A 19934-nucleotide genomic window follows, 5' to 3' on the forward strand; every position below is an offset into this window, starting at 1 on the left:
CCATCAAGACCTACTCTTAGCCCCTCCCTCTCACCTGCTGAAATTTCAGACCGCTTCACAGCCAATCCCTCTATTTTAAGGGCCTTCTCGGTAGTGGCGCCTTCCCTGTGGAACACCCTCCCACCAGATGTCAAAGAGAACAACAACTACCAGGCTTTTAGAAGACATCTGAAGGCAGCCCTGTTTCGGGAAGCTTTTAATGTTTGATGTATTATAGTATTTTAATATTCTTTTGGAAGCCGCCCAGAGTGGCTGGGGAAGCCCAGCCAGATGGGCGGGGTAGAAATAATAAATTATTATTATTATTATTATTATAAACATTTGGCTGCTTGCCAGCAGATGCTCTATGGCTGCTATCTTGGTTTCCACATGGTGTATAATTCTCCCACAGTGCATTGGGCCCGTGGGCTGCGGGGAAACCAAGAGGGTAGCCAGAGGACCACAGCAATGAGGGCTCAGTGTTCTGCTGTTGTCAAGAGATAAGAAGTTTAAAAATAAAGGAGGGAAGCTGCCTGGTTCACAAAGAGGTAGGGGTGTTTTAAAATAATTTTTAAAAAATTATTTATACCCCGCCCTTCCCAGTTCAGAAAACCAGGCTCTGGATGGCTAGCAACAAATTTAAAACACTTAATTGATGCAACAAAAAACAATATAAAAAAAATTCAGAATTCAAAAATCAATTTAGGGGGGAAATCCATCCAATAAACATTAGATGATCACCAGGGCTAGATGGCTAAGTTAGTCCTATTTGGTCCAGCGGGGAGACCAGAGGAGAATTAGCTGTGGGATCCCAGAGCGGATAATCTTCATAAAAAGGGGAGGGGGAGGGAAGAGAAGGGGAATAAAAGATCAGGCTAAATTCAAATTGAAAGCCAGGCAGAATAGCTCTGACTTACAGGCCCTGCGGAACGAGGTTAAATCCTGCAGGGCCCTAGTCTCATGAGACAGAGCATTCCACCAGGTCGGAGCCATCACTGAGAAGGCCTTGGCCCTGTTGGAGGATAATCTGACTTCCTTAGGGCCCAGGACCTCTAAACTTTGGTTATTCATGGACCGTAAGGTCCTCTGCAGGGCATACCAGGAGAGGTGCTCCCGTAAATATGAGGGCCCTAAGCCACAAAGGGCTTTAAAGGTCAAAACCAGCACCTAAAAAAACAAACAGCTCAATGAGGTAAGAAATGTAGGCCAGGGTGAGAAAAGGGGAGTATGCAGGAAGGGGCCCACCGGCAGGTAATGTGCCAAAGTCCCTCTTAAACCTCAGCAAAGACTGGGAAAGCCAGGTAAAGTGACAGCAGAACAGGAGAGGCTTTTTTTATTTTTTAAGAGCCCTGCCTCCGCTCCCCAGATGGGAATCAAGGGCTGAACATGTGCATTGCCATGTGGCCGGGAGGGTGGGGAGCACTGACCTAGAGCACATCTCCTCCAAGGTCTATTTGGCCCCTGAAGTACATTTTAACTAGGGTTGCCATATCTTGAAGAGCAAAAAAGAGGACAACCCAAGCCGCTGCCAGTGTGCGGGGGGGCGCCACCGGTGCCGCGCCGAGCCTGAGCCGCTGCCAGTCCAAATGGAGGCAAGGACCCCAGCTCCCACCTAACCTTCACTGTGACAGCCTCGCTCCGCTGTGGCGCTTCCGGGGCACAGCGCCCTCCTGAGCATGCGCATGCCCCACTAAAACAACCTCACCCCTCCCAAAAAACCCGGACATTTTCTTTAAAGTGTAAAAATCCACCCTGGTGAGTGGCCAGATCCCTTGTGAAGCTACAGGTGCTCCCACTCTGCTTCATTTCTGGTGCTTTATGTTCCTCGGTCAACTTAGGTTTGGACTCTTTCTGCTTCTCAGCTCCAGTTCTCCCCATTCCTTGTCCATTCCTCCCCTCTGTTACAGCAGCCTCTTTTTTTATGCAAAGGCTTCTTCCAGGAAGAGCTCCAGGAAGGAAAAGTCATTGGTGAACATCTTAACTCTTCCTGGGACTCTATGGACATTTTTCTAAGTGTCTATATAAATTATATATTTTTCCAGTTATTTATATTCTGCCTTTCAGGAAATACCTGGATTACCAAGATGGCTTACAATTAACATTCGTTTACATATGTTAAAAACACAACAAACATGGAAGAACCAGAGGTATTTTTTCTAGGTGAGTTATTCCTTCATTGTAAATTTGTTGCCAGAATTGTTATAGCAAACTTTATTTTTAGGGGAAATGGAATAACCCGTTACTACTACTACATAGATATTTTAATATTGGTGGGAAGAGAATTAAAATCATAGTGAAAAATTTGTTTATTTGCATAGCTACTTCATTAAATACAAATTAAAGATAAATCCTATTGTTAGATTTTAATGGACAGCCAACCAACCACAACTGATATAATTTCAATAAAAAGGGGGGAAACCATACCTTTGATTTTTCTGGCTTCTTTAATGATTTTCTGAAGTTTATTCATTTCTGCATCATATTCTTCATAGTTTATATCCCGAGCCTCAACTTTTGGAGCTTGAAATAAAGATGGATCTGTACCAAGGTAGGAGCATTGTAGATCACCGCTATCACTCAGTGTGACTATCACACCTTTCAAATCTCTACATAAAAAGGGGGGAAAGCTGAACAGCATCATACTGAAACAGCACAGAATGCCAATGAAATGTCCTTTGCTATTAAAAATGCTTCCAAACATATTTTTTTCACAGGAAATATTAGTACATTTTGGGGGGCAAATCTATTTCTACTGAGTTTGTGTGGCTGGTGAAATCAGATCACTTGTAATAATCAAAGTACCACCATCATGTTTCATGTCACCCGAATTGTCCAGTAGCACCTTAAAGGTAAAGGTAAAGGGACCCCTGACCATTAGGTCCAGTCGTGGCCGACTCTGGGGTTGCGGCGCTCATCTCGCTTTATTGGCTGAGGGAGCCGGCGTACAGCTTCCGGGTCATGTGGCCAGTATGACTAAGCTGCTTCTGGCGAACCAGACTAGCGCACAGAAACGCCGTTTACCTACCTGCCGGAGCGGTACCTATTTATCTACTTGCACTTTGACGTGCTTTCGAACTGCTAGGATGGCAGGAGCAGGGCCTGAGCAACAGGAGCTCACCCCATCATGGGGATTCGAACCGCCGACCTTCTGATCGGCAAGCCCACAATCGTACCTTAGAGACCAGCTAAGTTTGTTCTTGGTATAAGCTTTCATTTGCATGCTTGAGGTGGTCTCTAAGGTGGTCTCTGGACATTTTTTTTTATTTTTATATATATATTTCGACTGCGTTAGACCAACACGTCTACCTACCTGAATCATGTCACCAGACGTTTGTTGTGAACAAGACATGTAATTAAGAAACTGCTAAAATACCTCTAGCAACACAGAATTTTAGTATTTACACTCCCAAATCTGTTTTAAAAAGAAGCCTACTTAAATGAGCAATGAGATGATAATAATGATAATAATAATAAATTTTATTTATACCCCGCCCTCCCCAGCCAAGACAGGGCTCAGGGCGGCTAACACCAGGTATAAAAACAATTGATTAAAATACAACTTAAAAACAAGATTAAAATACAACATTAAAATGCAACCTCCTTTCAGTAGAAACTCAAATCGAAAACTTTTTGGGGATGAAAACGTCAAATCTTCCCTAAAGCCAACTATCCAGACTGGTCCCACGTGGGCCAGAAAAAAGCCAGAGAAGTCCCTAAATAGGAGTTCCATCACAGAAGGAGAAAGGAAAAAGGAAAGAGGGGGAGGGGATCAAGTTGATTCCAAGCCAAAGGCCAGGTGGAACAACTCTGTCTTACAGGCCCTGCGGAAAGAAATCAGATCCTGCAGGTCCCTGGTCTCATGAGACAGAGCATTCCACCAGTGCTGAAAAGGCCCTGGCTCTGGTTGAGGCTAATCTGACTTTATTAGGGCCCGGAACCTCTAGGGTGTTGCTATTTATGGACCTTAAGGTCCCCCGTGGGGCATAGCGGGAAAGGCGGTCCTGTAGGTACGAGGGTCCTTGGCTGGCATGTTTTGATGGTTCCACTGTTTGTGTGTTTCCTGCCCTTGGGGAGGAAGGACGGGATAGAAATCTAAGAAACGTGAATAACGTAAACGCAATACATGGCCGCCGTAACAGTGGCTGCACCAGCACCCGATCCCCCGCACCGTTTTGCGCATTTCCGTAAGAGCACCTGGTCTCTTCTTCCCTCTTGCAGGCCCTGCCGCTGGTGGGCTTCCAGTTCCAGAAGCTGGGCAAGAAGCCACAGCTGACTCTGATGTGGGAGCCAGAGAGCTTGGATCAGGATGCTGTGCAACAGGTAAAGCCCCCTGCCCGCCCCAGTCCTTCCCTTCCCCAGGAGTGTGGGGCATGGCTGTGGGTGCCTCGTGAGTTTGTAAAATGCTTATAACTTTTTTGCTGTTAGCAAAACCCTTCTGTGGGTTGCTACAGCACAAAGAAGCAAGCAACAGCAGCTGCATTATGTGTAGACAAATTTAAGTCTAGAACCTTATGAAAGGGGAAAGGAGTTAGGAGTACGGGGAAGTTACAGCTGGTTGATAGGTGAAGTATAAGCACCCACTACCCTACAGCTCTGAAAATTGCCCTTTCCCCTAGCTGCTTTTCTCAGGATTTAACACAGAGCATGATTCATTTGGTTCTAACTTATTTAGATCCCTAGTCCGCACATATGATACACACAAATCTAGATTGTATTAATCAAACTTGTCTGTATCCTAAACATTTGCACTAGCATGTTCACCTGCAACGTTATGGTAACATAATCGTTATGCTGAGTTTATGTGACTCAACACTGGCATAGCGCATACTAAACATTTGTGTGCTCATGATTTGGTAATAAGTCCATAAATGCTCCATACAAGTTTAATAACCCATTGAGAGTCTTTTGAAGACTTGGACCAAAAAGGCAATCTTCAAACATTCCTATTTTTGGTAATCTATTCTTTCTGCCAATAGTTCCTTTATGGTTGCTCTGCTTTCAAGAAATATAGGGTGTTTAAGCAAAGGGTTGTAAAATACAATGATTTTCCTTTGCTCTGGTTGGATATGCTGCAATCCTATACACACTTAAGAAAATTTAAATTACATTAACTTTGCTGACATTTAAGCAGTCAAACTACATGCAGGACTGTAGTGGGGGTTTTTTAAAGTACATTTCCTCCAGGTCCTAAAAGCTATGGTGTTTTATATTTTAAAATTAAGAATACAGGACTCCATGAAAACTTTAAAGATTTTTCTTCCCTGTAATTTTTTCCATGCATTCATAACTGCATTGATATAAAAGCAAGGCAGCAATTGAATTATGAAGTATTAATTTATCTTATGGAACACCTGACCCCCAGACGGTCTTAGTTTAACCAAATTCAAAGCTGCAGTTCTCAAATGGTTTGCCCCAGAACAGTGTCAGCGGTACTATTAACAGAGCAAGTTGCTTCAGGGCTGCAATTATAAAAGGGATCTAAAATAAATTTTATAGCCATTTTCCTGCAGCTACTGTAATTGTCTGTATAGCTATGAACATTACTACTGTAACACATTTCAAACAAAGTACAGTTTCAATTACTTATTGTTGAGGTAGAATATTTTTGAAAGATCTTAAAAGAAGCCAAATAAATGTAAGAACTAAAAGATTTTATTTATTTATTACTGAAGAAACTCAATTGAAACAAATTATTTTGGTACCCATAATACAGTTATTGTTCAAAGCAAATTCTCCACACATATGGTAGTAATTTGAAAATCTATCTTTTACTGGATTTTGGACAAAAATAATAGCATATGCTTTTTGCATGTTTCTTTTGCAAAACAAATTGCTCAAAACATAGCAGTTTAACAAATCCAAGTGCTTTGCATACTTTTTGTCATACAATAAAACAGTAATCATTCCAGATGGATTAATAAAGCCTTGGATCTATAAATTACCTGGCTGCCTGTTTGATTTTTTAAAAACCATTTTTACTCTACCATGTACTATTTTATACTTTAGAAAAGTATTCCCATTTAACAGCAAATATCCCTTTTATCTTTAAAGAATGACCACGCTAATGAATCCTGCAATATTAATAATATATCCAATTAGAAAGTGTGAATAATGTTTTCTCTGGTGTTATTGTTGCAGTTCTTATTACAGTGGTGCCTCGCAAGACGAAAAGAATCCGTTCTGTGATTCTCTTCGTCTAGCGGTTTTTTCGTCTTGCGAAGCAAGCCCATTGACGGATTAGCGCTATTAGCAGCTTTTAGCGGCTTTTAGCGGCTTATCGGATCAGCTGATAAGCGGCTTACCGGCTTAGAAAAAGGGGGGGAAGGGGAAAAAACCCGCAGGAACTCGCAAGACATTTTCGTCTTACGAAGCAAGCCCATAGGAGATTCGTTTTGCGAAGTACCTCCAAAACTGAAAACTCTTTCGTCTAGCGAGTTTTCCGTCTTGCGAGGCATTCGTCTTGCGGGGCACCACTGTACTTCACTCAGTGTAATGAAGATTCTGAGCATGTCTGACTGTCTTCACCACCTGGTTTCTGCACTGACTTCCATGGAAGTAGGTTATAATCTGAAACATTCATGATCTACATTATCAGAAAGTCTGAATTCTTCAGTATTTTTTCTGGATGGTGACAGTCAAAAATACAAACCGTGCACAATAGCTAACATCGCTTATGAAGTGAGAACAGTGTATGCAACGAAACAGGCGTCCAAAACTGAGAAATTTTTTAAATATAAAAGTAATTTCTCCCTCTCAACAGCCTTCCAATAAAAAAAGGGACGCGGGTGGCACTGTGGTCTAAACCACTGAGCCTCTTGGCCTTGCTGATCAGAAGGTCAGCAGTTCGAATCCCCGCGAGGTCCCGTTGCTCTGTCCCAGTTCCTGCCAACCTAGTAGTTTGAAAGCACACCAGTGCCAGTTGATAAGTAGGTCCCGCTGCAGCGGGAAGGTAAACGGTATTTCCACGCACTCTGGTTTGCATCACGGTGTTCCATTGCACCAGAAGCGGTTTAGTCATGCTGGCCACATAACCCAGAAAGCTGTCTGTGGACAAACGCCGGCTCCCTAGGCCTGAAAGCAAGATGAGTGCCGCAACCCCATAGTCGCCTTTGACTGGACAAAAATGTTCAGTGCTATTTTAGTCCATGACAGCTTGGTCAAGTTTTTCTTAACTTTTTCAGACACAGAGGTAGCGGTCCTTGGCCAAAGCCCCATTCATCCTCCAGACAAATTAAACCACCAGGGATAGCACATCCCATTTCAACCTACCCCGCTAACACCTGCACTACCCACCCCGCCACCTCTGCCACTGGTGGAAGAGCAGCACCAGCAGCGGTACTGATTTGGGGCAACATCACACCAATTTGGGGAGAGACCTCTCACACTCCACAAGATCTTGTGTGATTTCAATGAGCTCTCATCATAAACTGCCATGATTTCACCCCAAATCAGTGCCAATATCAGTGCAATTTCTTCACAGGCAGTGAAGATGGTGAAGCAGCCACAGGGGCGCCACCACAGGGCTTCTGCCACCTGAGGCAATGGACTCACCCCACCTAATGGCTGTGCTGGCTCTGACTTTCAGGATATATTTCTCATGGGTGTATACCTCTCAGTGCAAATGAGCACCTCAAACTATGATCCTAGTTGTAGTCATTTATTATTATATTAAAATTCATGTATTGGCTAGTCGCTTTTCTGACAGAGTGAAAATAAAACCATATACAATATGTGAAAATAACACCATGTATCCTAAAGTCACCACAGTCTGCATTGAAGTTCATACTAAGAAACCCAAACTCTGGGTAAGTGCAGGAACCACTAGAGTCTCTCACTGCTCAGAGATTGGGGTCTATGGAACAATAAAGTTGCTCCTTAGATAACTTTGATTGCACACCTACATATGACCATTGAACAGTTTTGGACAAATTTAGATGGGGCCAATCTTACTACTTGGTACACTAAAGTGTAGGATATTGTCTTGTTGGAAGAATGATTTCATACCTATTTTGGTCTGACTTTCTTTTATTTTTAAGCAAGGAGGAATATGGCTGAGGACCCATCTTGGCCTATGAATGAATATGGCTGATAGAGCGACTCAGGACAATTGAATACTTTAATTACTTTCCCTTGGTATAATAGGGTTCGTGTTTTATAACTTTGTCTTGTTTAACCCCTCTGTCTATGCTATAAATTGTTCTAGTTGCTACCTGCCATGCATTCATATACCTGTGGTTTATTTATTTTGGCTTTATTTTATGTCTATATTTGCTCAAGGGTGATCTTTTATTATATATGGGCTATGTATATTGCTATCAGCTCCTGAATTTTGCAGAATCCTGTATAACCGGTTTTTGACAATTAATAAAAACTATTTAACAACAAAATAGCTGTTTTCAAGCTAAAACTTTCAAAGACGGACTAGTATCATCCTATTATAATATATGTGTTGCACTTTTATTTTTTTAAAGAAGTCTGAAACATGAAGATAGACAGCTAATTAATGAATGTTAAAAATGACTCTACCAAAACGTATACGAAGGCAGCTCATTAAACTTTTTTGTCACATTGGAACAATAAGAAAAATCTTCCCAAAAGCAGGCCAGCAACTTTTAGTTACCACTGCCACCCGCTGGTGACGGCACCATAATATATAGTAAAAAGTTTTTATTATATTGACTAAACCAAAAGAAAGCCAAAAAAATTAATTTGTACTTATGGGGTGCCTGCTGTGTTAAATTAAATGGGTGTCAAACCTTTTTACAAGGTCAAAATTATAGATAGATTGTCTACATAAGATGAAATTCTAGAACTACAATATACCTACACATAATATGTAATACTTTCCATTAATTCTTAAACTGTAGTACAATTTAAACCAGGGGTGCAATTCACCAAAGTACTCCTCCTGTGAATGACCCATAGGCATTAATAGGTGGGTTTGAAAGGAGTGCTTCATGGACTGTACTTTCCAGGTCATGAAAATGATATTGAGTCTTATTACAAAATTTAATTAGTGGCTAAGAGAAGAGATTTGTTAAATTAGAACCATATGCACCAAATACAATTTAAAATGTATATTTCTCTAAATTTAGAAACATTTCGCTAGTACCTCATCTTTCCATTCCTGCTGCTTTAAGATAATACCATATCATATACATAGTTTATTTGCTATATACACATGTACGTTCCACTGCTCTGAATAACTTTATACATATGCAATTCAAGGAAAGGATAAATATTTGAAGGCAACCCAACTAAATTTTTCCCAAAAGAAATCAAGAAACCCAGCCATATGTCCCTATATCATATATTAAAACATGGTTCTCCCTGTTGCAAAGGTTTGGGGTAAGAAACAAGAGGCTGAAAAACAAAGTAGAAAGCTTACAAGGTACAAAAATATTACTCTAGCTCCCATGCACCTCATCATATTCCAATTATGAGTTCAGAAGCTAAGGCACATTGGATGGCTGTTGCAAAGCTCATCCACCTGGACACCGGGCCAGGAAGTCAAATTTTAATTTAGTTTAGTTTATAATTTATATACTGTTTTTAAATAATATTTAAAGCAGCTTTCAAGAATACAATATAACAAACCACTAGAAAAGTTGATCAGATGTGACAACTGTCCCATAACTTTCTCCAGCAAACAGTTATTCCTTGAGAACACATTGTCAGATGTGGGGCAAGGCTAGAGTCCCACAGGCTAGAAGAAAGGCAGTTATGATGGCCCAGTTACTCTCCTCCAAGACTCTTTCCCTGACCACGGGGAGTCAGAGCTTCTTTGTTTTCACTCTCCCCTTTCCGTTGCCTTTTCTATATGTGGCTCTTTCAGATATGCCCACCTGTTGGATCTCTGGCCATACTTATCAGTAGGTTGTTACCCAGAAGGAGGTCATTTCAGGCTGTCCAAAAGGATTCTTGATTCCTTGCCTAAAAACAGCAACCCACTGCAGATTTGCTGCTTCCCTGTTCACTTTTAAATAAATACATACTGACTTTCATCACAGAGATGATGTAGCAAGGTAAGGAAGAAAAATATAATTGTAAAAAGGGGAAAAAATATTCAGAGATCTCACATCAGTTTACGACAACATAATGTAATGTGTCTAAGGCTGCAATCCTGTACCCACTTGAGTTGAAGTAAGCCCCCTAGAACACAATGGGACTTACTCAAGAGTAGGCAAGTGCAGGCATGTGCTGTTAATGAAACCCAGAAGGATATCAAGAATTACAGTGGTGTCCCGCAAGACGAATGCCTCGCAAGACGGAAAACTCGCTAGACAAAAGAGTTTTCCGTTTTGGAGGTGCTTCGCAAAACGAATCTCCTATGGGCTTGCTTCACAAGACGAAAATGTCTTGCGAGTTCCTGCGGGTTTTCCCCCCCCCTTTTCTAAGCTGCTAAGCCGCTTATCAGCTGATCCGATAAGCCGATAAGCCGCTAATAGCCGCTAATAGCGGCTGGGTGAGGACTGCAGGGCCTGCTCCCTTCCAGGGCCTTTTCCAACTGGCCCAGGGGGCGTGGCCCAGGCCCTTTCTCCCAGCTATAAAGGGACTCCTGCTGCAGGGAAGCCTTGGACCATCGGCTGGGTGAGGACTGCAGGGCCTGCTCCCTTCCAGGGCCTTTTCCAACTGGCCCAGGGGGCGTGGCCCAGGCCCTTTCTCCCAGCTATAAAGGGACTCCTGCTGCAGGGAAGCCTCGGACCATCGGCTGGGTGAGGACTGCGGGGCCTGCTCCCTTCCAGGGCCTTTTCCAACTGGCCCAGGGGGCGTGGCCCAGGCCCTTTCTCCCAGCTATAAAGGGACTCCTGCTGCAGGGAAGCCTCGGACCATCGGCTGGGTGAGGACTGCAGGGCCTGCTCCCTTCCAGGGCCTTTTCCAACTGGCCCAGGGGGCGTGGCCCAGGCCCTTTCTCCCAGCTATAAAGGGACTCCTGCTGCAGGGAAGCCTCGGACCATCGGCTGGGTGAGGACTGCAGGGCCTGCTCCCTTCCAGGGCCTTTTCCAACTGGCCCAGGGGGCGTGGCCCAGGCCCTTTCTCCCAGCTATAAAGGGACTCCTGCTGCAGGGAAGCCTCGGACCATCGGCTGGGTGAGGACTGCGGGGCCTGCTCCCTTCCAGTGCCTTTTCCAACTGGCCCAGGGGGCGTGGCCCAGGCCCTTTCTCCCAGCTATAAAGGGACTCCTGCTGCAGGGAAGCCTCGGACCATCGGCTGGGTGAGGACTGCAGGGCCTGCTCCCTTCCAGGGCCTTTTCCAACTGGCCCAGGGGGCGTGGCCCAGGCCCTTTCTCCCAGCTATAAAGGGACTCCTGCTGCAGGGAAGCCTTGGACCATCGGCTGGGTGAGGACTGCAGGGCCTGCTCCCTTCCAGGGCCTTTTCCAACTGGCCCAGGGGGCGTGGCCCAGGCCCTTTCTCCCAGCTATAAAGGGACTCCTGCTGCAGGGAAGCCTTGGACCATCGGCTGGGTGAGGACTGCAGGGCCTGCTCCCTTCCAGGGCCTTTTCCAACTGGCCCAGGGGGCGTGGCCCAGGCCCTTTCTCCCAGCTATAAAGGGACTCCTGCTGCAGGGAAGCCTCGGACCATCGGCTGGGTGAGGACTGCAGGGCCTGCTCCCTTCCAGGGCCTTTTCCAACTGGCCCAGGGGGCGTGGCCCAGGCCCTTTCTCCCAGCTATAAAGGGACTCCTGCTGCAGGGAAGCCTCGGACCATCGGCTGGGTGAGGACTGCAGGGCCTGCTCCCTTCCAGGGCCTTTTCCAACTGGCCCAGGGGGTGTGGCCCAGGCCCTTATTGGGAACAAACTTTTGGGGAAGCTGGGAAGTGTTCTGCAATTGCTTCCCTGTTCCAATGTGTTTTAAAATGTCCTCAAGCAGTCGGTGGCAATTTAAATTTGTATTTCTTTTTTTTTTCCTTTTTTCTCTTGTTGGGGTGGGTGGGTGTAATGGATATTTGGTTGGGGATTAATTTTAGTACAATTGTTCTGTTTTTGTTTTCTGTTGTTTTATTGGTTCTGTGTAGTTTGTGTTTTGCTTTTAAGGGGCGGGATCAGGGCTGCCTGGGAGTCGGGCCCCAGCCAACACGATGGCTGGGACAAGCTCCACAGGGGGGGAAGCACTGGGACATCCAATCTCGGTGATCATGGGCAGGAGGCGGAGTTACGCTAAGACCAGACCATGTCATTACCGAGGAGGCAGGTTTAGTCGTTGTTTGAAGACTATCCCTGCCTCCGGGTCTGGCCTTGACCGGATGGATACTGGAATCAACAGGGGAAACCCACATGACCTGAAGGTGTTGCTGTGTAATGCCAGGTCAATGATGAATAAAACCACTGCCATCCACGACCTGATTGTGGATGGAGGATTTGACCTGGCTTGTGTGACAGAGACCTGGTTGAATGAGGCAGATGGGCCTGTCCTTGCTGCCGCTTGCCCACCAGGTTTCTCTTACGCACAGCAACCCAGGTCATGTGGGCGGGGAGGGGGGGTTGCAGTGATTTTTAGGAAGTCATTAGTTTGCATCAGGCGTCCTACTGGGAAGACCCAGTTTTCTGAGTGCATGTTCTGGAAGTTGGGCAATAGGGGCAGTACAGGATTCCTTTTGGTGTACCGACCTCCCCGCTGCACCAAGGATTCCCTGTCCGAGCTGCTTCAGGTCGTGGCGGATGTTCTCCTGGAGACACCTAGTTTGGTTGTCCTAGGGGATTTTAACATCCACGCCGACACGACCTTACAAGGGGCCGCTCGGGACTTCGTGGAAAGCATGGCCTCCATGGGGCTGTCCCTGAATAAGTTGGGCCCAACTCATAGTCATGGACATGCCTTAGACCTGGTATTCACCTCTAGTGACGTGGGTGATCTGACACTAAGTAAAAGTGAAACCAAAGAAGTGCCATGGTCAGATCACTTCCTGGTGCAACTGGACTTCCCCGCGACCCTTCCCCTCTGCAGGGAGGTGGGACCAATTCGGATGGTCCGCCCCCGCCACTTAATGGATCCAAATGGTTTCCAGAGAGTGGTAGGGGATGCTTTATCCCATGTTGATGGCCTTTCAGCAGATTCCCTGGTGGCCCGCTGGAATGCGGAGTTAACCAGGGCTATCGACTGTCTGGCTCCGAAGCGCCCTCTCCGATTGCATGGAGCCCGGACAGCCCCGTGGTTTTCCTCGGAGCTGAGGGCGATGAAACAATCGCTGAGACGGCTAGAGCGTCGGTGGCAGAAAACTCACTCCGAATCTGACCGGACACAGGTTAGAGCTCAACGTCGAGCCTACCAAGTGGCGATAGCGACGGCGAAGAAGACTTTCTTCACCGCCTCTATTGCATCTGCAGAAAATAGTAGCAGGAGACTCTTTCAGGTGGTCCGCAATTTAACGGAACCACCTTTACCACCGGGGCCTTGTAAAGACCCCAAGATCTCCTGCAACGATTTTGCAAAGTTTTTTGCAGATAAAATCACTCATATTCGGAAGGAGCTAGACACCACCGTGGGAGCAGGGCCGGGGCGGGAGAGTGCTGGAGCCCTGTCTGGTCAAGTTGCATGGAATCAATTTCAATCCGTTACCCCCGAGGATGTGGACAGGCTGCTTGGACGCGTGAAACCAACCACCTGTCTCCTTGATCCTTGCCCATCCTGGCTAATAAAAGCAAGCCGGGAAGGGCTGGGCGATGGGCTCTGCAGGGTGGTGAATGCTTCCCTCTGTGAGGGAACATTCCCAGATCCGCTGAAAGAGGCGGTCATTAAACCGCTTCTTAAAAAACCATCTTTAGACCCGGCCAGTATGGCCAACTATCGCCCAGTCTCAAATCTTCCATTCTTGGGCAAGGTGATTGAGCGTGTGGTTGCTGAACAACTCCAGGCACGCCTGGAGGATGCGGACCATTTGGATCCCTTCCAATCAGGGTTCAGGCCTCATCATGGGACTGAAACTGCCTTGGTCGCACTGGTTGATGATCTCCGGCGAGCTAGGGACAAAGGTGAGAGTTGTTTCCTGGTTCTGCTGGATCTCTCAGCGGCCTTTGATACAATCGACCATAACATCCTTCTGGACCGTCTAGAGGGGTTGGGAGCTGGGGGCACTGTTATACAGTGGTTTCGCTCCTTCCTCCTGGGCCGTGTTCAGAAAGTGGTGGTGGGGGATGAGTGTTCAGACCCTTGGGCCCTCACTTGTGGGGTGCCTCAGGGTTCCGTCCTCTCCCCCATGCTTTTTAACATCTATATGAAGCCGCTGGGAGAGATCATCAGGGGGTTTGGACTGGGTGTCCATCAATATGCAGATGATACCCAGCTCTACCTTTCTTTCAAATCAGAACCAGTGAAGGCGGTGAAGGTCCTGTGTGAGTGCCTGGAGGCGGTTGGAGGATGGATGGCGGCTAATGGATTGAAGTTGAATCCTGACAAGACAGAAGTACTGTTTTTGGGGGACAGGGGGCGGGCTGGTGTGGAGGACTCCCTGGTCCTGAATAGGGTAACTGTGCCCCTGAAGGACCAGGTGCGTAGCCTGGGAGTCATTTTGGACTCACAGCTGTCCATGGAGGCGCAGGTCAATTCTGTATCCAGGGCAGCTGTCTACCAACTCCACCTGGTACGCAGGCTGAGACCCTACCTGCCCGCAGACTGTCTGGCCAGAGTGGTGCATGCTCTAGTTATCTCCCGCTTGGACTACTGCAATGCGCTCTACGTGGGGCTACCTTTGAAGGTGACTCGGAAACTACAGCTAATCCAGAATGCGGCAGCTAGACTGGTGACTGGGGGCGGCCGCCGAGACCACATAACACCGGTCTTGAAAGACCTACATTGGCTCCCAGTACGTTTCCGAGCACAATTCAAAGTGCTGGTGTTGACCTTTAAAGCCCTAAACGGCCTCGGCCCAGTATACCTGAAGGAGCGTCTCCACCCCCATCGTTCTGCCCGGACACTGAGGTCCAGCGCCGAGGGCCTTCTGGCGGTTCCCTCATTACGAGAAGCGAAGCTACAGGGAACCAGGCAGAGGGCCTTTTCGGTGGTGGCGCCCGCCCTGTGGAATGCCCTCCCATTGGATGTCAAGGTGATGGACAACTACCTGACATTCAGAAGACATCTTAAGGCGGCCCTATTCAGGGAAGCTTTTAATGTATGATATTTTAGTGTTTTTTGGTTTCTGTGGAAGCCGCCCAGAGTGGCTGGGGAGACCCAGCCAGATGGGCGGGGTACAAATAATAAATTATTATTATTATTATTATAATCCGCTAATCCGTCAATGGGCTTGCTTCGCAAGACGAAAAAACCGCTAGACGAAGAGAATCACAGAACGGATTCTTTTCGTCTTGCGAGGCACCACTGTACTTGGGAAGGAAAGGCTACATTATATCATAAGTAAAGGCTATATTATATGAATATGATGTCAACAGACACACAACAACAAAAAACGGAAGAGTTAAGCAATGAGGGTAACCTAGATTCCTGCACTGCAGGGGGTTGGACTAAATGACCACTGGGTTCTTTTCCAACTCTACAATTCTATGATTCTATGATTTTAACTTTGCATCATCAGTGTCTGATCAAAATAAAAAGAAGAGAAAGTAAAGGTATTCTGTGTTATATTTCCATGATAATTTTCACAAATCTTGTGTGATCTTGCATATAGCCTTTTTAATTAAGAAAATACAATAATCTAGTCAAAAGTCTTTAAAAAATAACATATATATGATCATATGCAGCTACAGAGTTGTGCTACTTAAGTATAATGTACTCTATTCAGCAAAACCTCAACACGGACTTAAGATTTAAATTGGAATTGTTAAAAGAAACCATTCAGTTTAAACTTTTCACATTCTGTTATACTGAAAACATTAAATGCATAAAGTCATCCAGTTCTCACTGTGTGCCATAACTGGCAGAACTTCTGTTAAACCAGCACTGTTGAGAAAAAGAAACTTTGAATCCTGCCATCTTTCTTCTATAAAATACTGCAATAAGTATTAGGTATTCCCATTTTTTTAATATGGGAGTTTTTCTATTTTTATATGATGATGCTTTAACGGTTGTGGTGATGTCACCTTGTAAGAAGGAGTAACAGATGGGCTGGAATGAAGACCAAAGTATTTTTCTACATCTGGATGATGATGAAGACTGTATGTGCAGTGGTTTTCTTTATAACTCCACCCACAAGTTCACATTTCTTCACATTTCACTTGTTATATTAGCTTCAACATTCATGTTTGTCTTCTGTTGGCTATGCTAAACTACAGAGAATGTTTCCAGCAAAAAACCCCCAACAGCTTAGCATATTGTTTAAACTTCCTATTACACTTAAAAGGTAAAAAAGGTAAAGGACCCCTGACAATTAAGTCCAGTTGCAGACGACTCTGGGGTTGTGGCGCTCATCTTGCTTTACTGGACGAGGGAGCTGGCATTTGTCCGCAGTTTTTCTGGGTCATGTGGCGCAACGGAACACCAAAACCAGAGCAGCACACAGAAACGCCATTTACTTTCCCGCTGGAGTGGTACCTATTTATCTACTTGCATTTTGGGGGGTGTGCTTTTGAACTGCTAGGTTGGTAGGAGCTGGGGCCGAGCCACGGGAACTCCTCCTGCCACGGGGATTTGAACCGCTGACCTTCTGATAGGCAATCCCAAGGCTCAGTGGTTTACTTTAGACCACAGCGCCACACTAAACCACCATGCAAACAATTGTTCATCAGCTTACATAGCAATTAACTCCTGTCTAGACTACTGCAGTGCATTATACATGAGGCTACCTTTGAGGACAGTCTGAATGCTGCTGCTTGTTAGGAGCATAACTTAGTTCTGAAATATTTTCACTGGCTGCCAATCTGTTTCTCAGCACTGTTTGAAAATGCTGGTGCTTACATCATCATCATTTCTACTACTACTACCACTACCACCACCACCATCACCTTCATGAATCAGATCTTTATTGTTGTGGAACTTTTCCCTTCAATAGGTGACAAGCACTGCCTCTGTTGCCTTTTCAGCACCTACTAAACTAAAGACTTTCCTCTTTCAACTAGTCTTTTTAGATCTTTCCCAGTCTGCACTTGCACTGGAATTTTTTTAAAGATGTTTTAAATGTGGTTTTTTATTGTTTTATCACTTCTTGTTGGCTGCCCTGGACTCCTTTGGGAGAAAAGGTGGAACATAAAATCAATAATAAATAAATAAAATATTGCCAGTTAGATGGGAAACATTGGGCAGTTTGAAGCATGCAGTTCCTCCCTCCAATTCACCAGCCAGGGCTGTTGGTGCAGAGTCCTGTTTAAAAGCTAAAATCCCAGCAATTCCCTGTTTGGAAGATGGATGTGGATTCAGACCCAAACAGAAGGATTTTAACTTTTTAAAAAAGGGCTCCTGACAAGCAACCTGAGCTGCTTTGTGCACAGAGCACTGGATCAAATGGATGTTTCTTTATATGTTCCATAGATTTAACAGTATTTCTACCAAAATAAATTGTTTCAAAATTATTCTGCAGGAACTGCAGGAAGTAGGCTATTTCATTACTCAGTAAAATAATATTCTCAAAAGTGAAATAATGTACTTTCACTAACTTGTCCATACCTGTCATCTCCTTATAATAAAAAGCACTGGATTTGTTCTGAAGATACACTTGGGTCTGTAGTTTTGTTTAACATTTTTCAGCAGAACCTCTCTCCCATGAAGGGCAACTACAGAGCTTTCACTAATGAGTAATATACCTACAATATTTGATAAGAACAGAATTGACAGGTGAGTTCTTCCTAGATGTTAACTCCCCCCAACCCCCCTGCAAAAAAAAATAACTAGAGATATCTTAACTATTTCTATGACTTGACTAAGTCTATTCACCCCAACTCGTAGGCATATTCCAAAGTTAGTTCCACCACCGAACCCTTCTGAAATTCTAAGTTAAGCCTTGGGGTTAATGAAAACATTCCCAATAAATATTTCTTCCATCCCAAAAAGCAATGCTTTCAAAAACAAGCAATAAATCAGGAATCTAAATTGTCGGCATACAAGAGAATTTACCTTAACCTAGAAGAAAATTTCACGTAGATTGCAATCCTAAACCTAAATCCCACTAGACTCAGTAAGGCTTACTTGAGGAAAACCTAACAGTTTACAACAAATCTGTCCAATAAGCTTAATAATTATGTAAATTGTTGTGTTATTTGGAGAATTTATACCCCACTTATATGTAAACAAAACATAGGCATCTTCAACCACAAATATAAAAATTATCAGAATTTCTATTATATGAAACACAACTAATAGAGCATCAACTTTAGTATAAAACAAACATAAAAATCAGCTACAAAAATACAAGGAAAATTCACAGCAAACAAGTTACAAAATAGCCTCTAAACATCAGGAAGTAAAATATTACAAATGAAAACCAACTAGAGAGTTTAATCACGTTAATCAAACACATCAATATTCTAAACAGTACTCAACCTTCTTATTCTAACACACCTTCAAATCACACTCTTGAGTGCTCTGCAAGCCTTGCAACCTCAGTCAACAACACTCACATGCCTACACCATGATACCCAGACAAACCTCTCACATTGTAATATCACTGCTAAATCTGCCACAGGAATAGAGAATTAGAACGCACTGGACCTCAGTATAGACATTTATTTTATATTTCTTTTTCCCAAAGGCAACTTGGTAAGCCTTTGCTGTGGTCATTGTCAGCAATGACATATCCTTCCACTCTTCGTTATGGTTTTAAAAAAAAAGGTATAGGACCCCTAGATGGTTAAGTACGGTCAAAGGTGACTATGGGGTTGCAGCGCTCATCTTGCTTTCAGGCCGAGGGAGCTGACCTTTGACCACAGACAGCTTTCTGAGTCATGTGGCCAGCAGGACTAAACCGCTTCTGGTGCAACGGAACACAGTGATGGAAACCAGAGCGCACGGGAATTCTGCTTACCTTCTCATTGCAGTGGTACCTATTTATCTACTTGCACTGGCGTGCTTTCGAACCGCTAGGTTGGCAGAAGCTGGATCAGAGCAACGGGAGCTCACCCCATCTTGGGGATTCAAACTGCCAACCTTCCAATCAGCAAGCCCAAGAGGCTCAGTGGTTTTGACTACAGCGCTACCTGCTCCGTTCATTATGAAGAATGGCTGTAGGAGAGGGGATACAACCCCACTGCTTGCTGCCAATCTATGTCAGGATTGTGCCCAGTTAACAGGGTTGCGTTTTACCCAACTCCTTAATTACAGCTTTCAATTTTTTGGCTTTACCTTTGCTTTTCAAAGTTCAGTTGTATTAATTTAAAACATACAAATAATTAATATTTTTTTTCAAAATTCCAGAAGCAGCACTGTTGCTTACAGCTGGTCAAGAGCAACAAAATTAGAATCAGTCAAAATGTATTCCAGAAAAAGAATGAAAAAAACAACTTAAGCTAAAATTATGCCATTAGTACTTACAGTAATTTTCCCACTCTTACTGCCACAGGAATGTGGGGAAGCTGAGCTGCCCACTTTAGAGTCACATCTTGATAAACGTGTAGAATGCTACTGTGGTTTCCAATTAGAGTGTTAACTACGGCTCCAGACACTACAATATATATGCAAAGAGTTTAGAACCAATCTGTCACTCAAATTGCTTTAAGCTTATACCATTTCTCCCTTCATGAGGAATAATAATAATAATAATAATAATAATAATAATAATAATAATAATTTATACCCCGCCCTCCCCAGCCAAGGCCGGGCTCATAATATAATACTTTATCTATCTATCTATCTATCTAACCCCACACTGTACCCTGGAAATAACCAATTTCAACTAATTACAAGTACAAAAAGGTATACAGAGTTTATGATTATTTCAGTCACCAACAATTGTGGACAGCTGTCAACTAAGGCCAACACTTCCTTCACAGCTCAGACACCAAGTCTAGTCTTCATCTTCCTTTGTCCTCTTGGTGTCACTTATAAAGCAGATCAATTCACCCTGCCACATGGTAAGAC

The 19934-nt window shown here is 44.4% G+C and overlaps 1 protein-coding gene and 1 long non-coding RNA gene across 4 annotated transcripts in view; one reads left to right on the forward strand and one right to left on the reverse strand.

Annotated features, from left to right (window-relative positions):
- The window catches only part of BBS9 (Bardet-Biedl syndrome 9), a gene marked incomplete at its 3' end in the record, with an annotated part of 242334 nt that overhangs the window by 199996 nt on the left and 22404 nt on the right, over nucleotides 1-19934 (reverse strand). For all 3 annotated transcript variants that reach the window (XM_082192767.1, XM_082192765.1, XM_082192766.1), the window contains exons 9-10: nucleotides 19389-19518; nucleotides 2404-2585 (exon numbers count right to left, since the gene is read on the reverse strand). In XM_082192767.1, the coding sequence (XP_082048893.1) occupies nucleotides 2404-2585; nucleotides 19389-19518 (312 nt within the window). The remainder of the gene's footprint in view (nucleotides 1-2403; nucleotides 2586-19388; nucleotides 19519-19934) is intronic.
- Nucleotides 1-19934, forward strand: part of LOC309515289 — a 235309-nt gene that overhangs the window by 90556 nt on the left and 124819 nt on the right. The gene's annotated exons all lie outside the window — the stretch shown is intronic.

Source organism: Podarcis vaucheri (assembly GCF_965113315.1).
Source record: "Podarcis vaucheri genome assembly, chromosome: 12".
Classification (NCBI taxonomy): Eukaryota; Metazoa; Chordata; class Lepidosauria; order Squamata; family Lacertidae; genus Podarcis; species Podarcis vaucheri.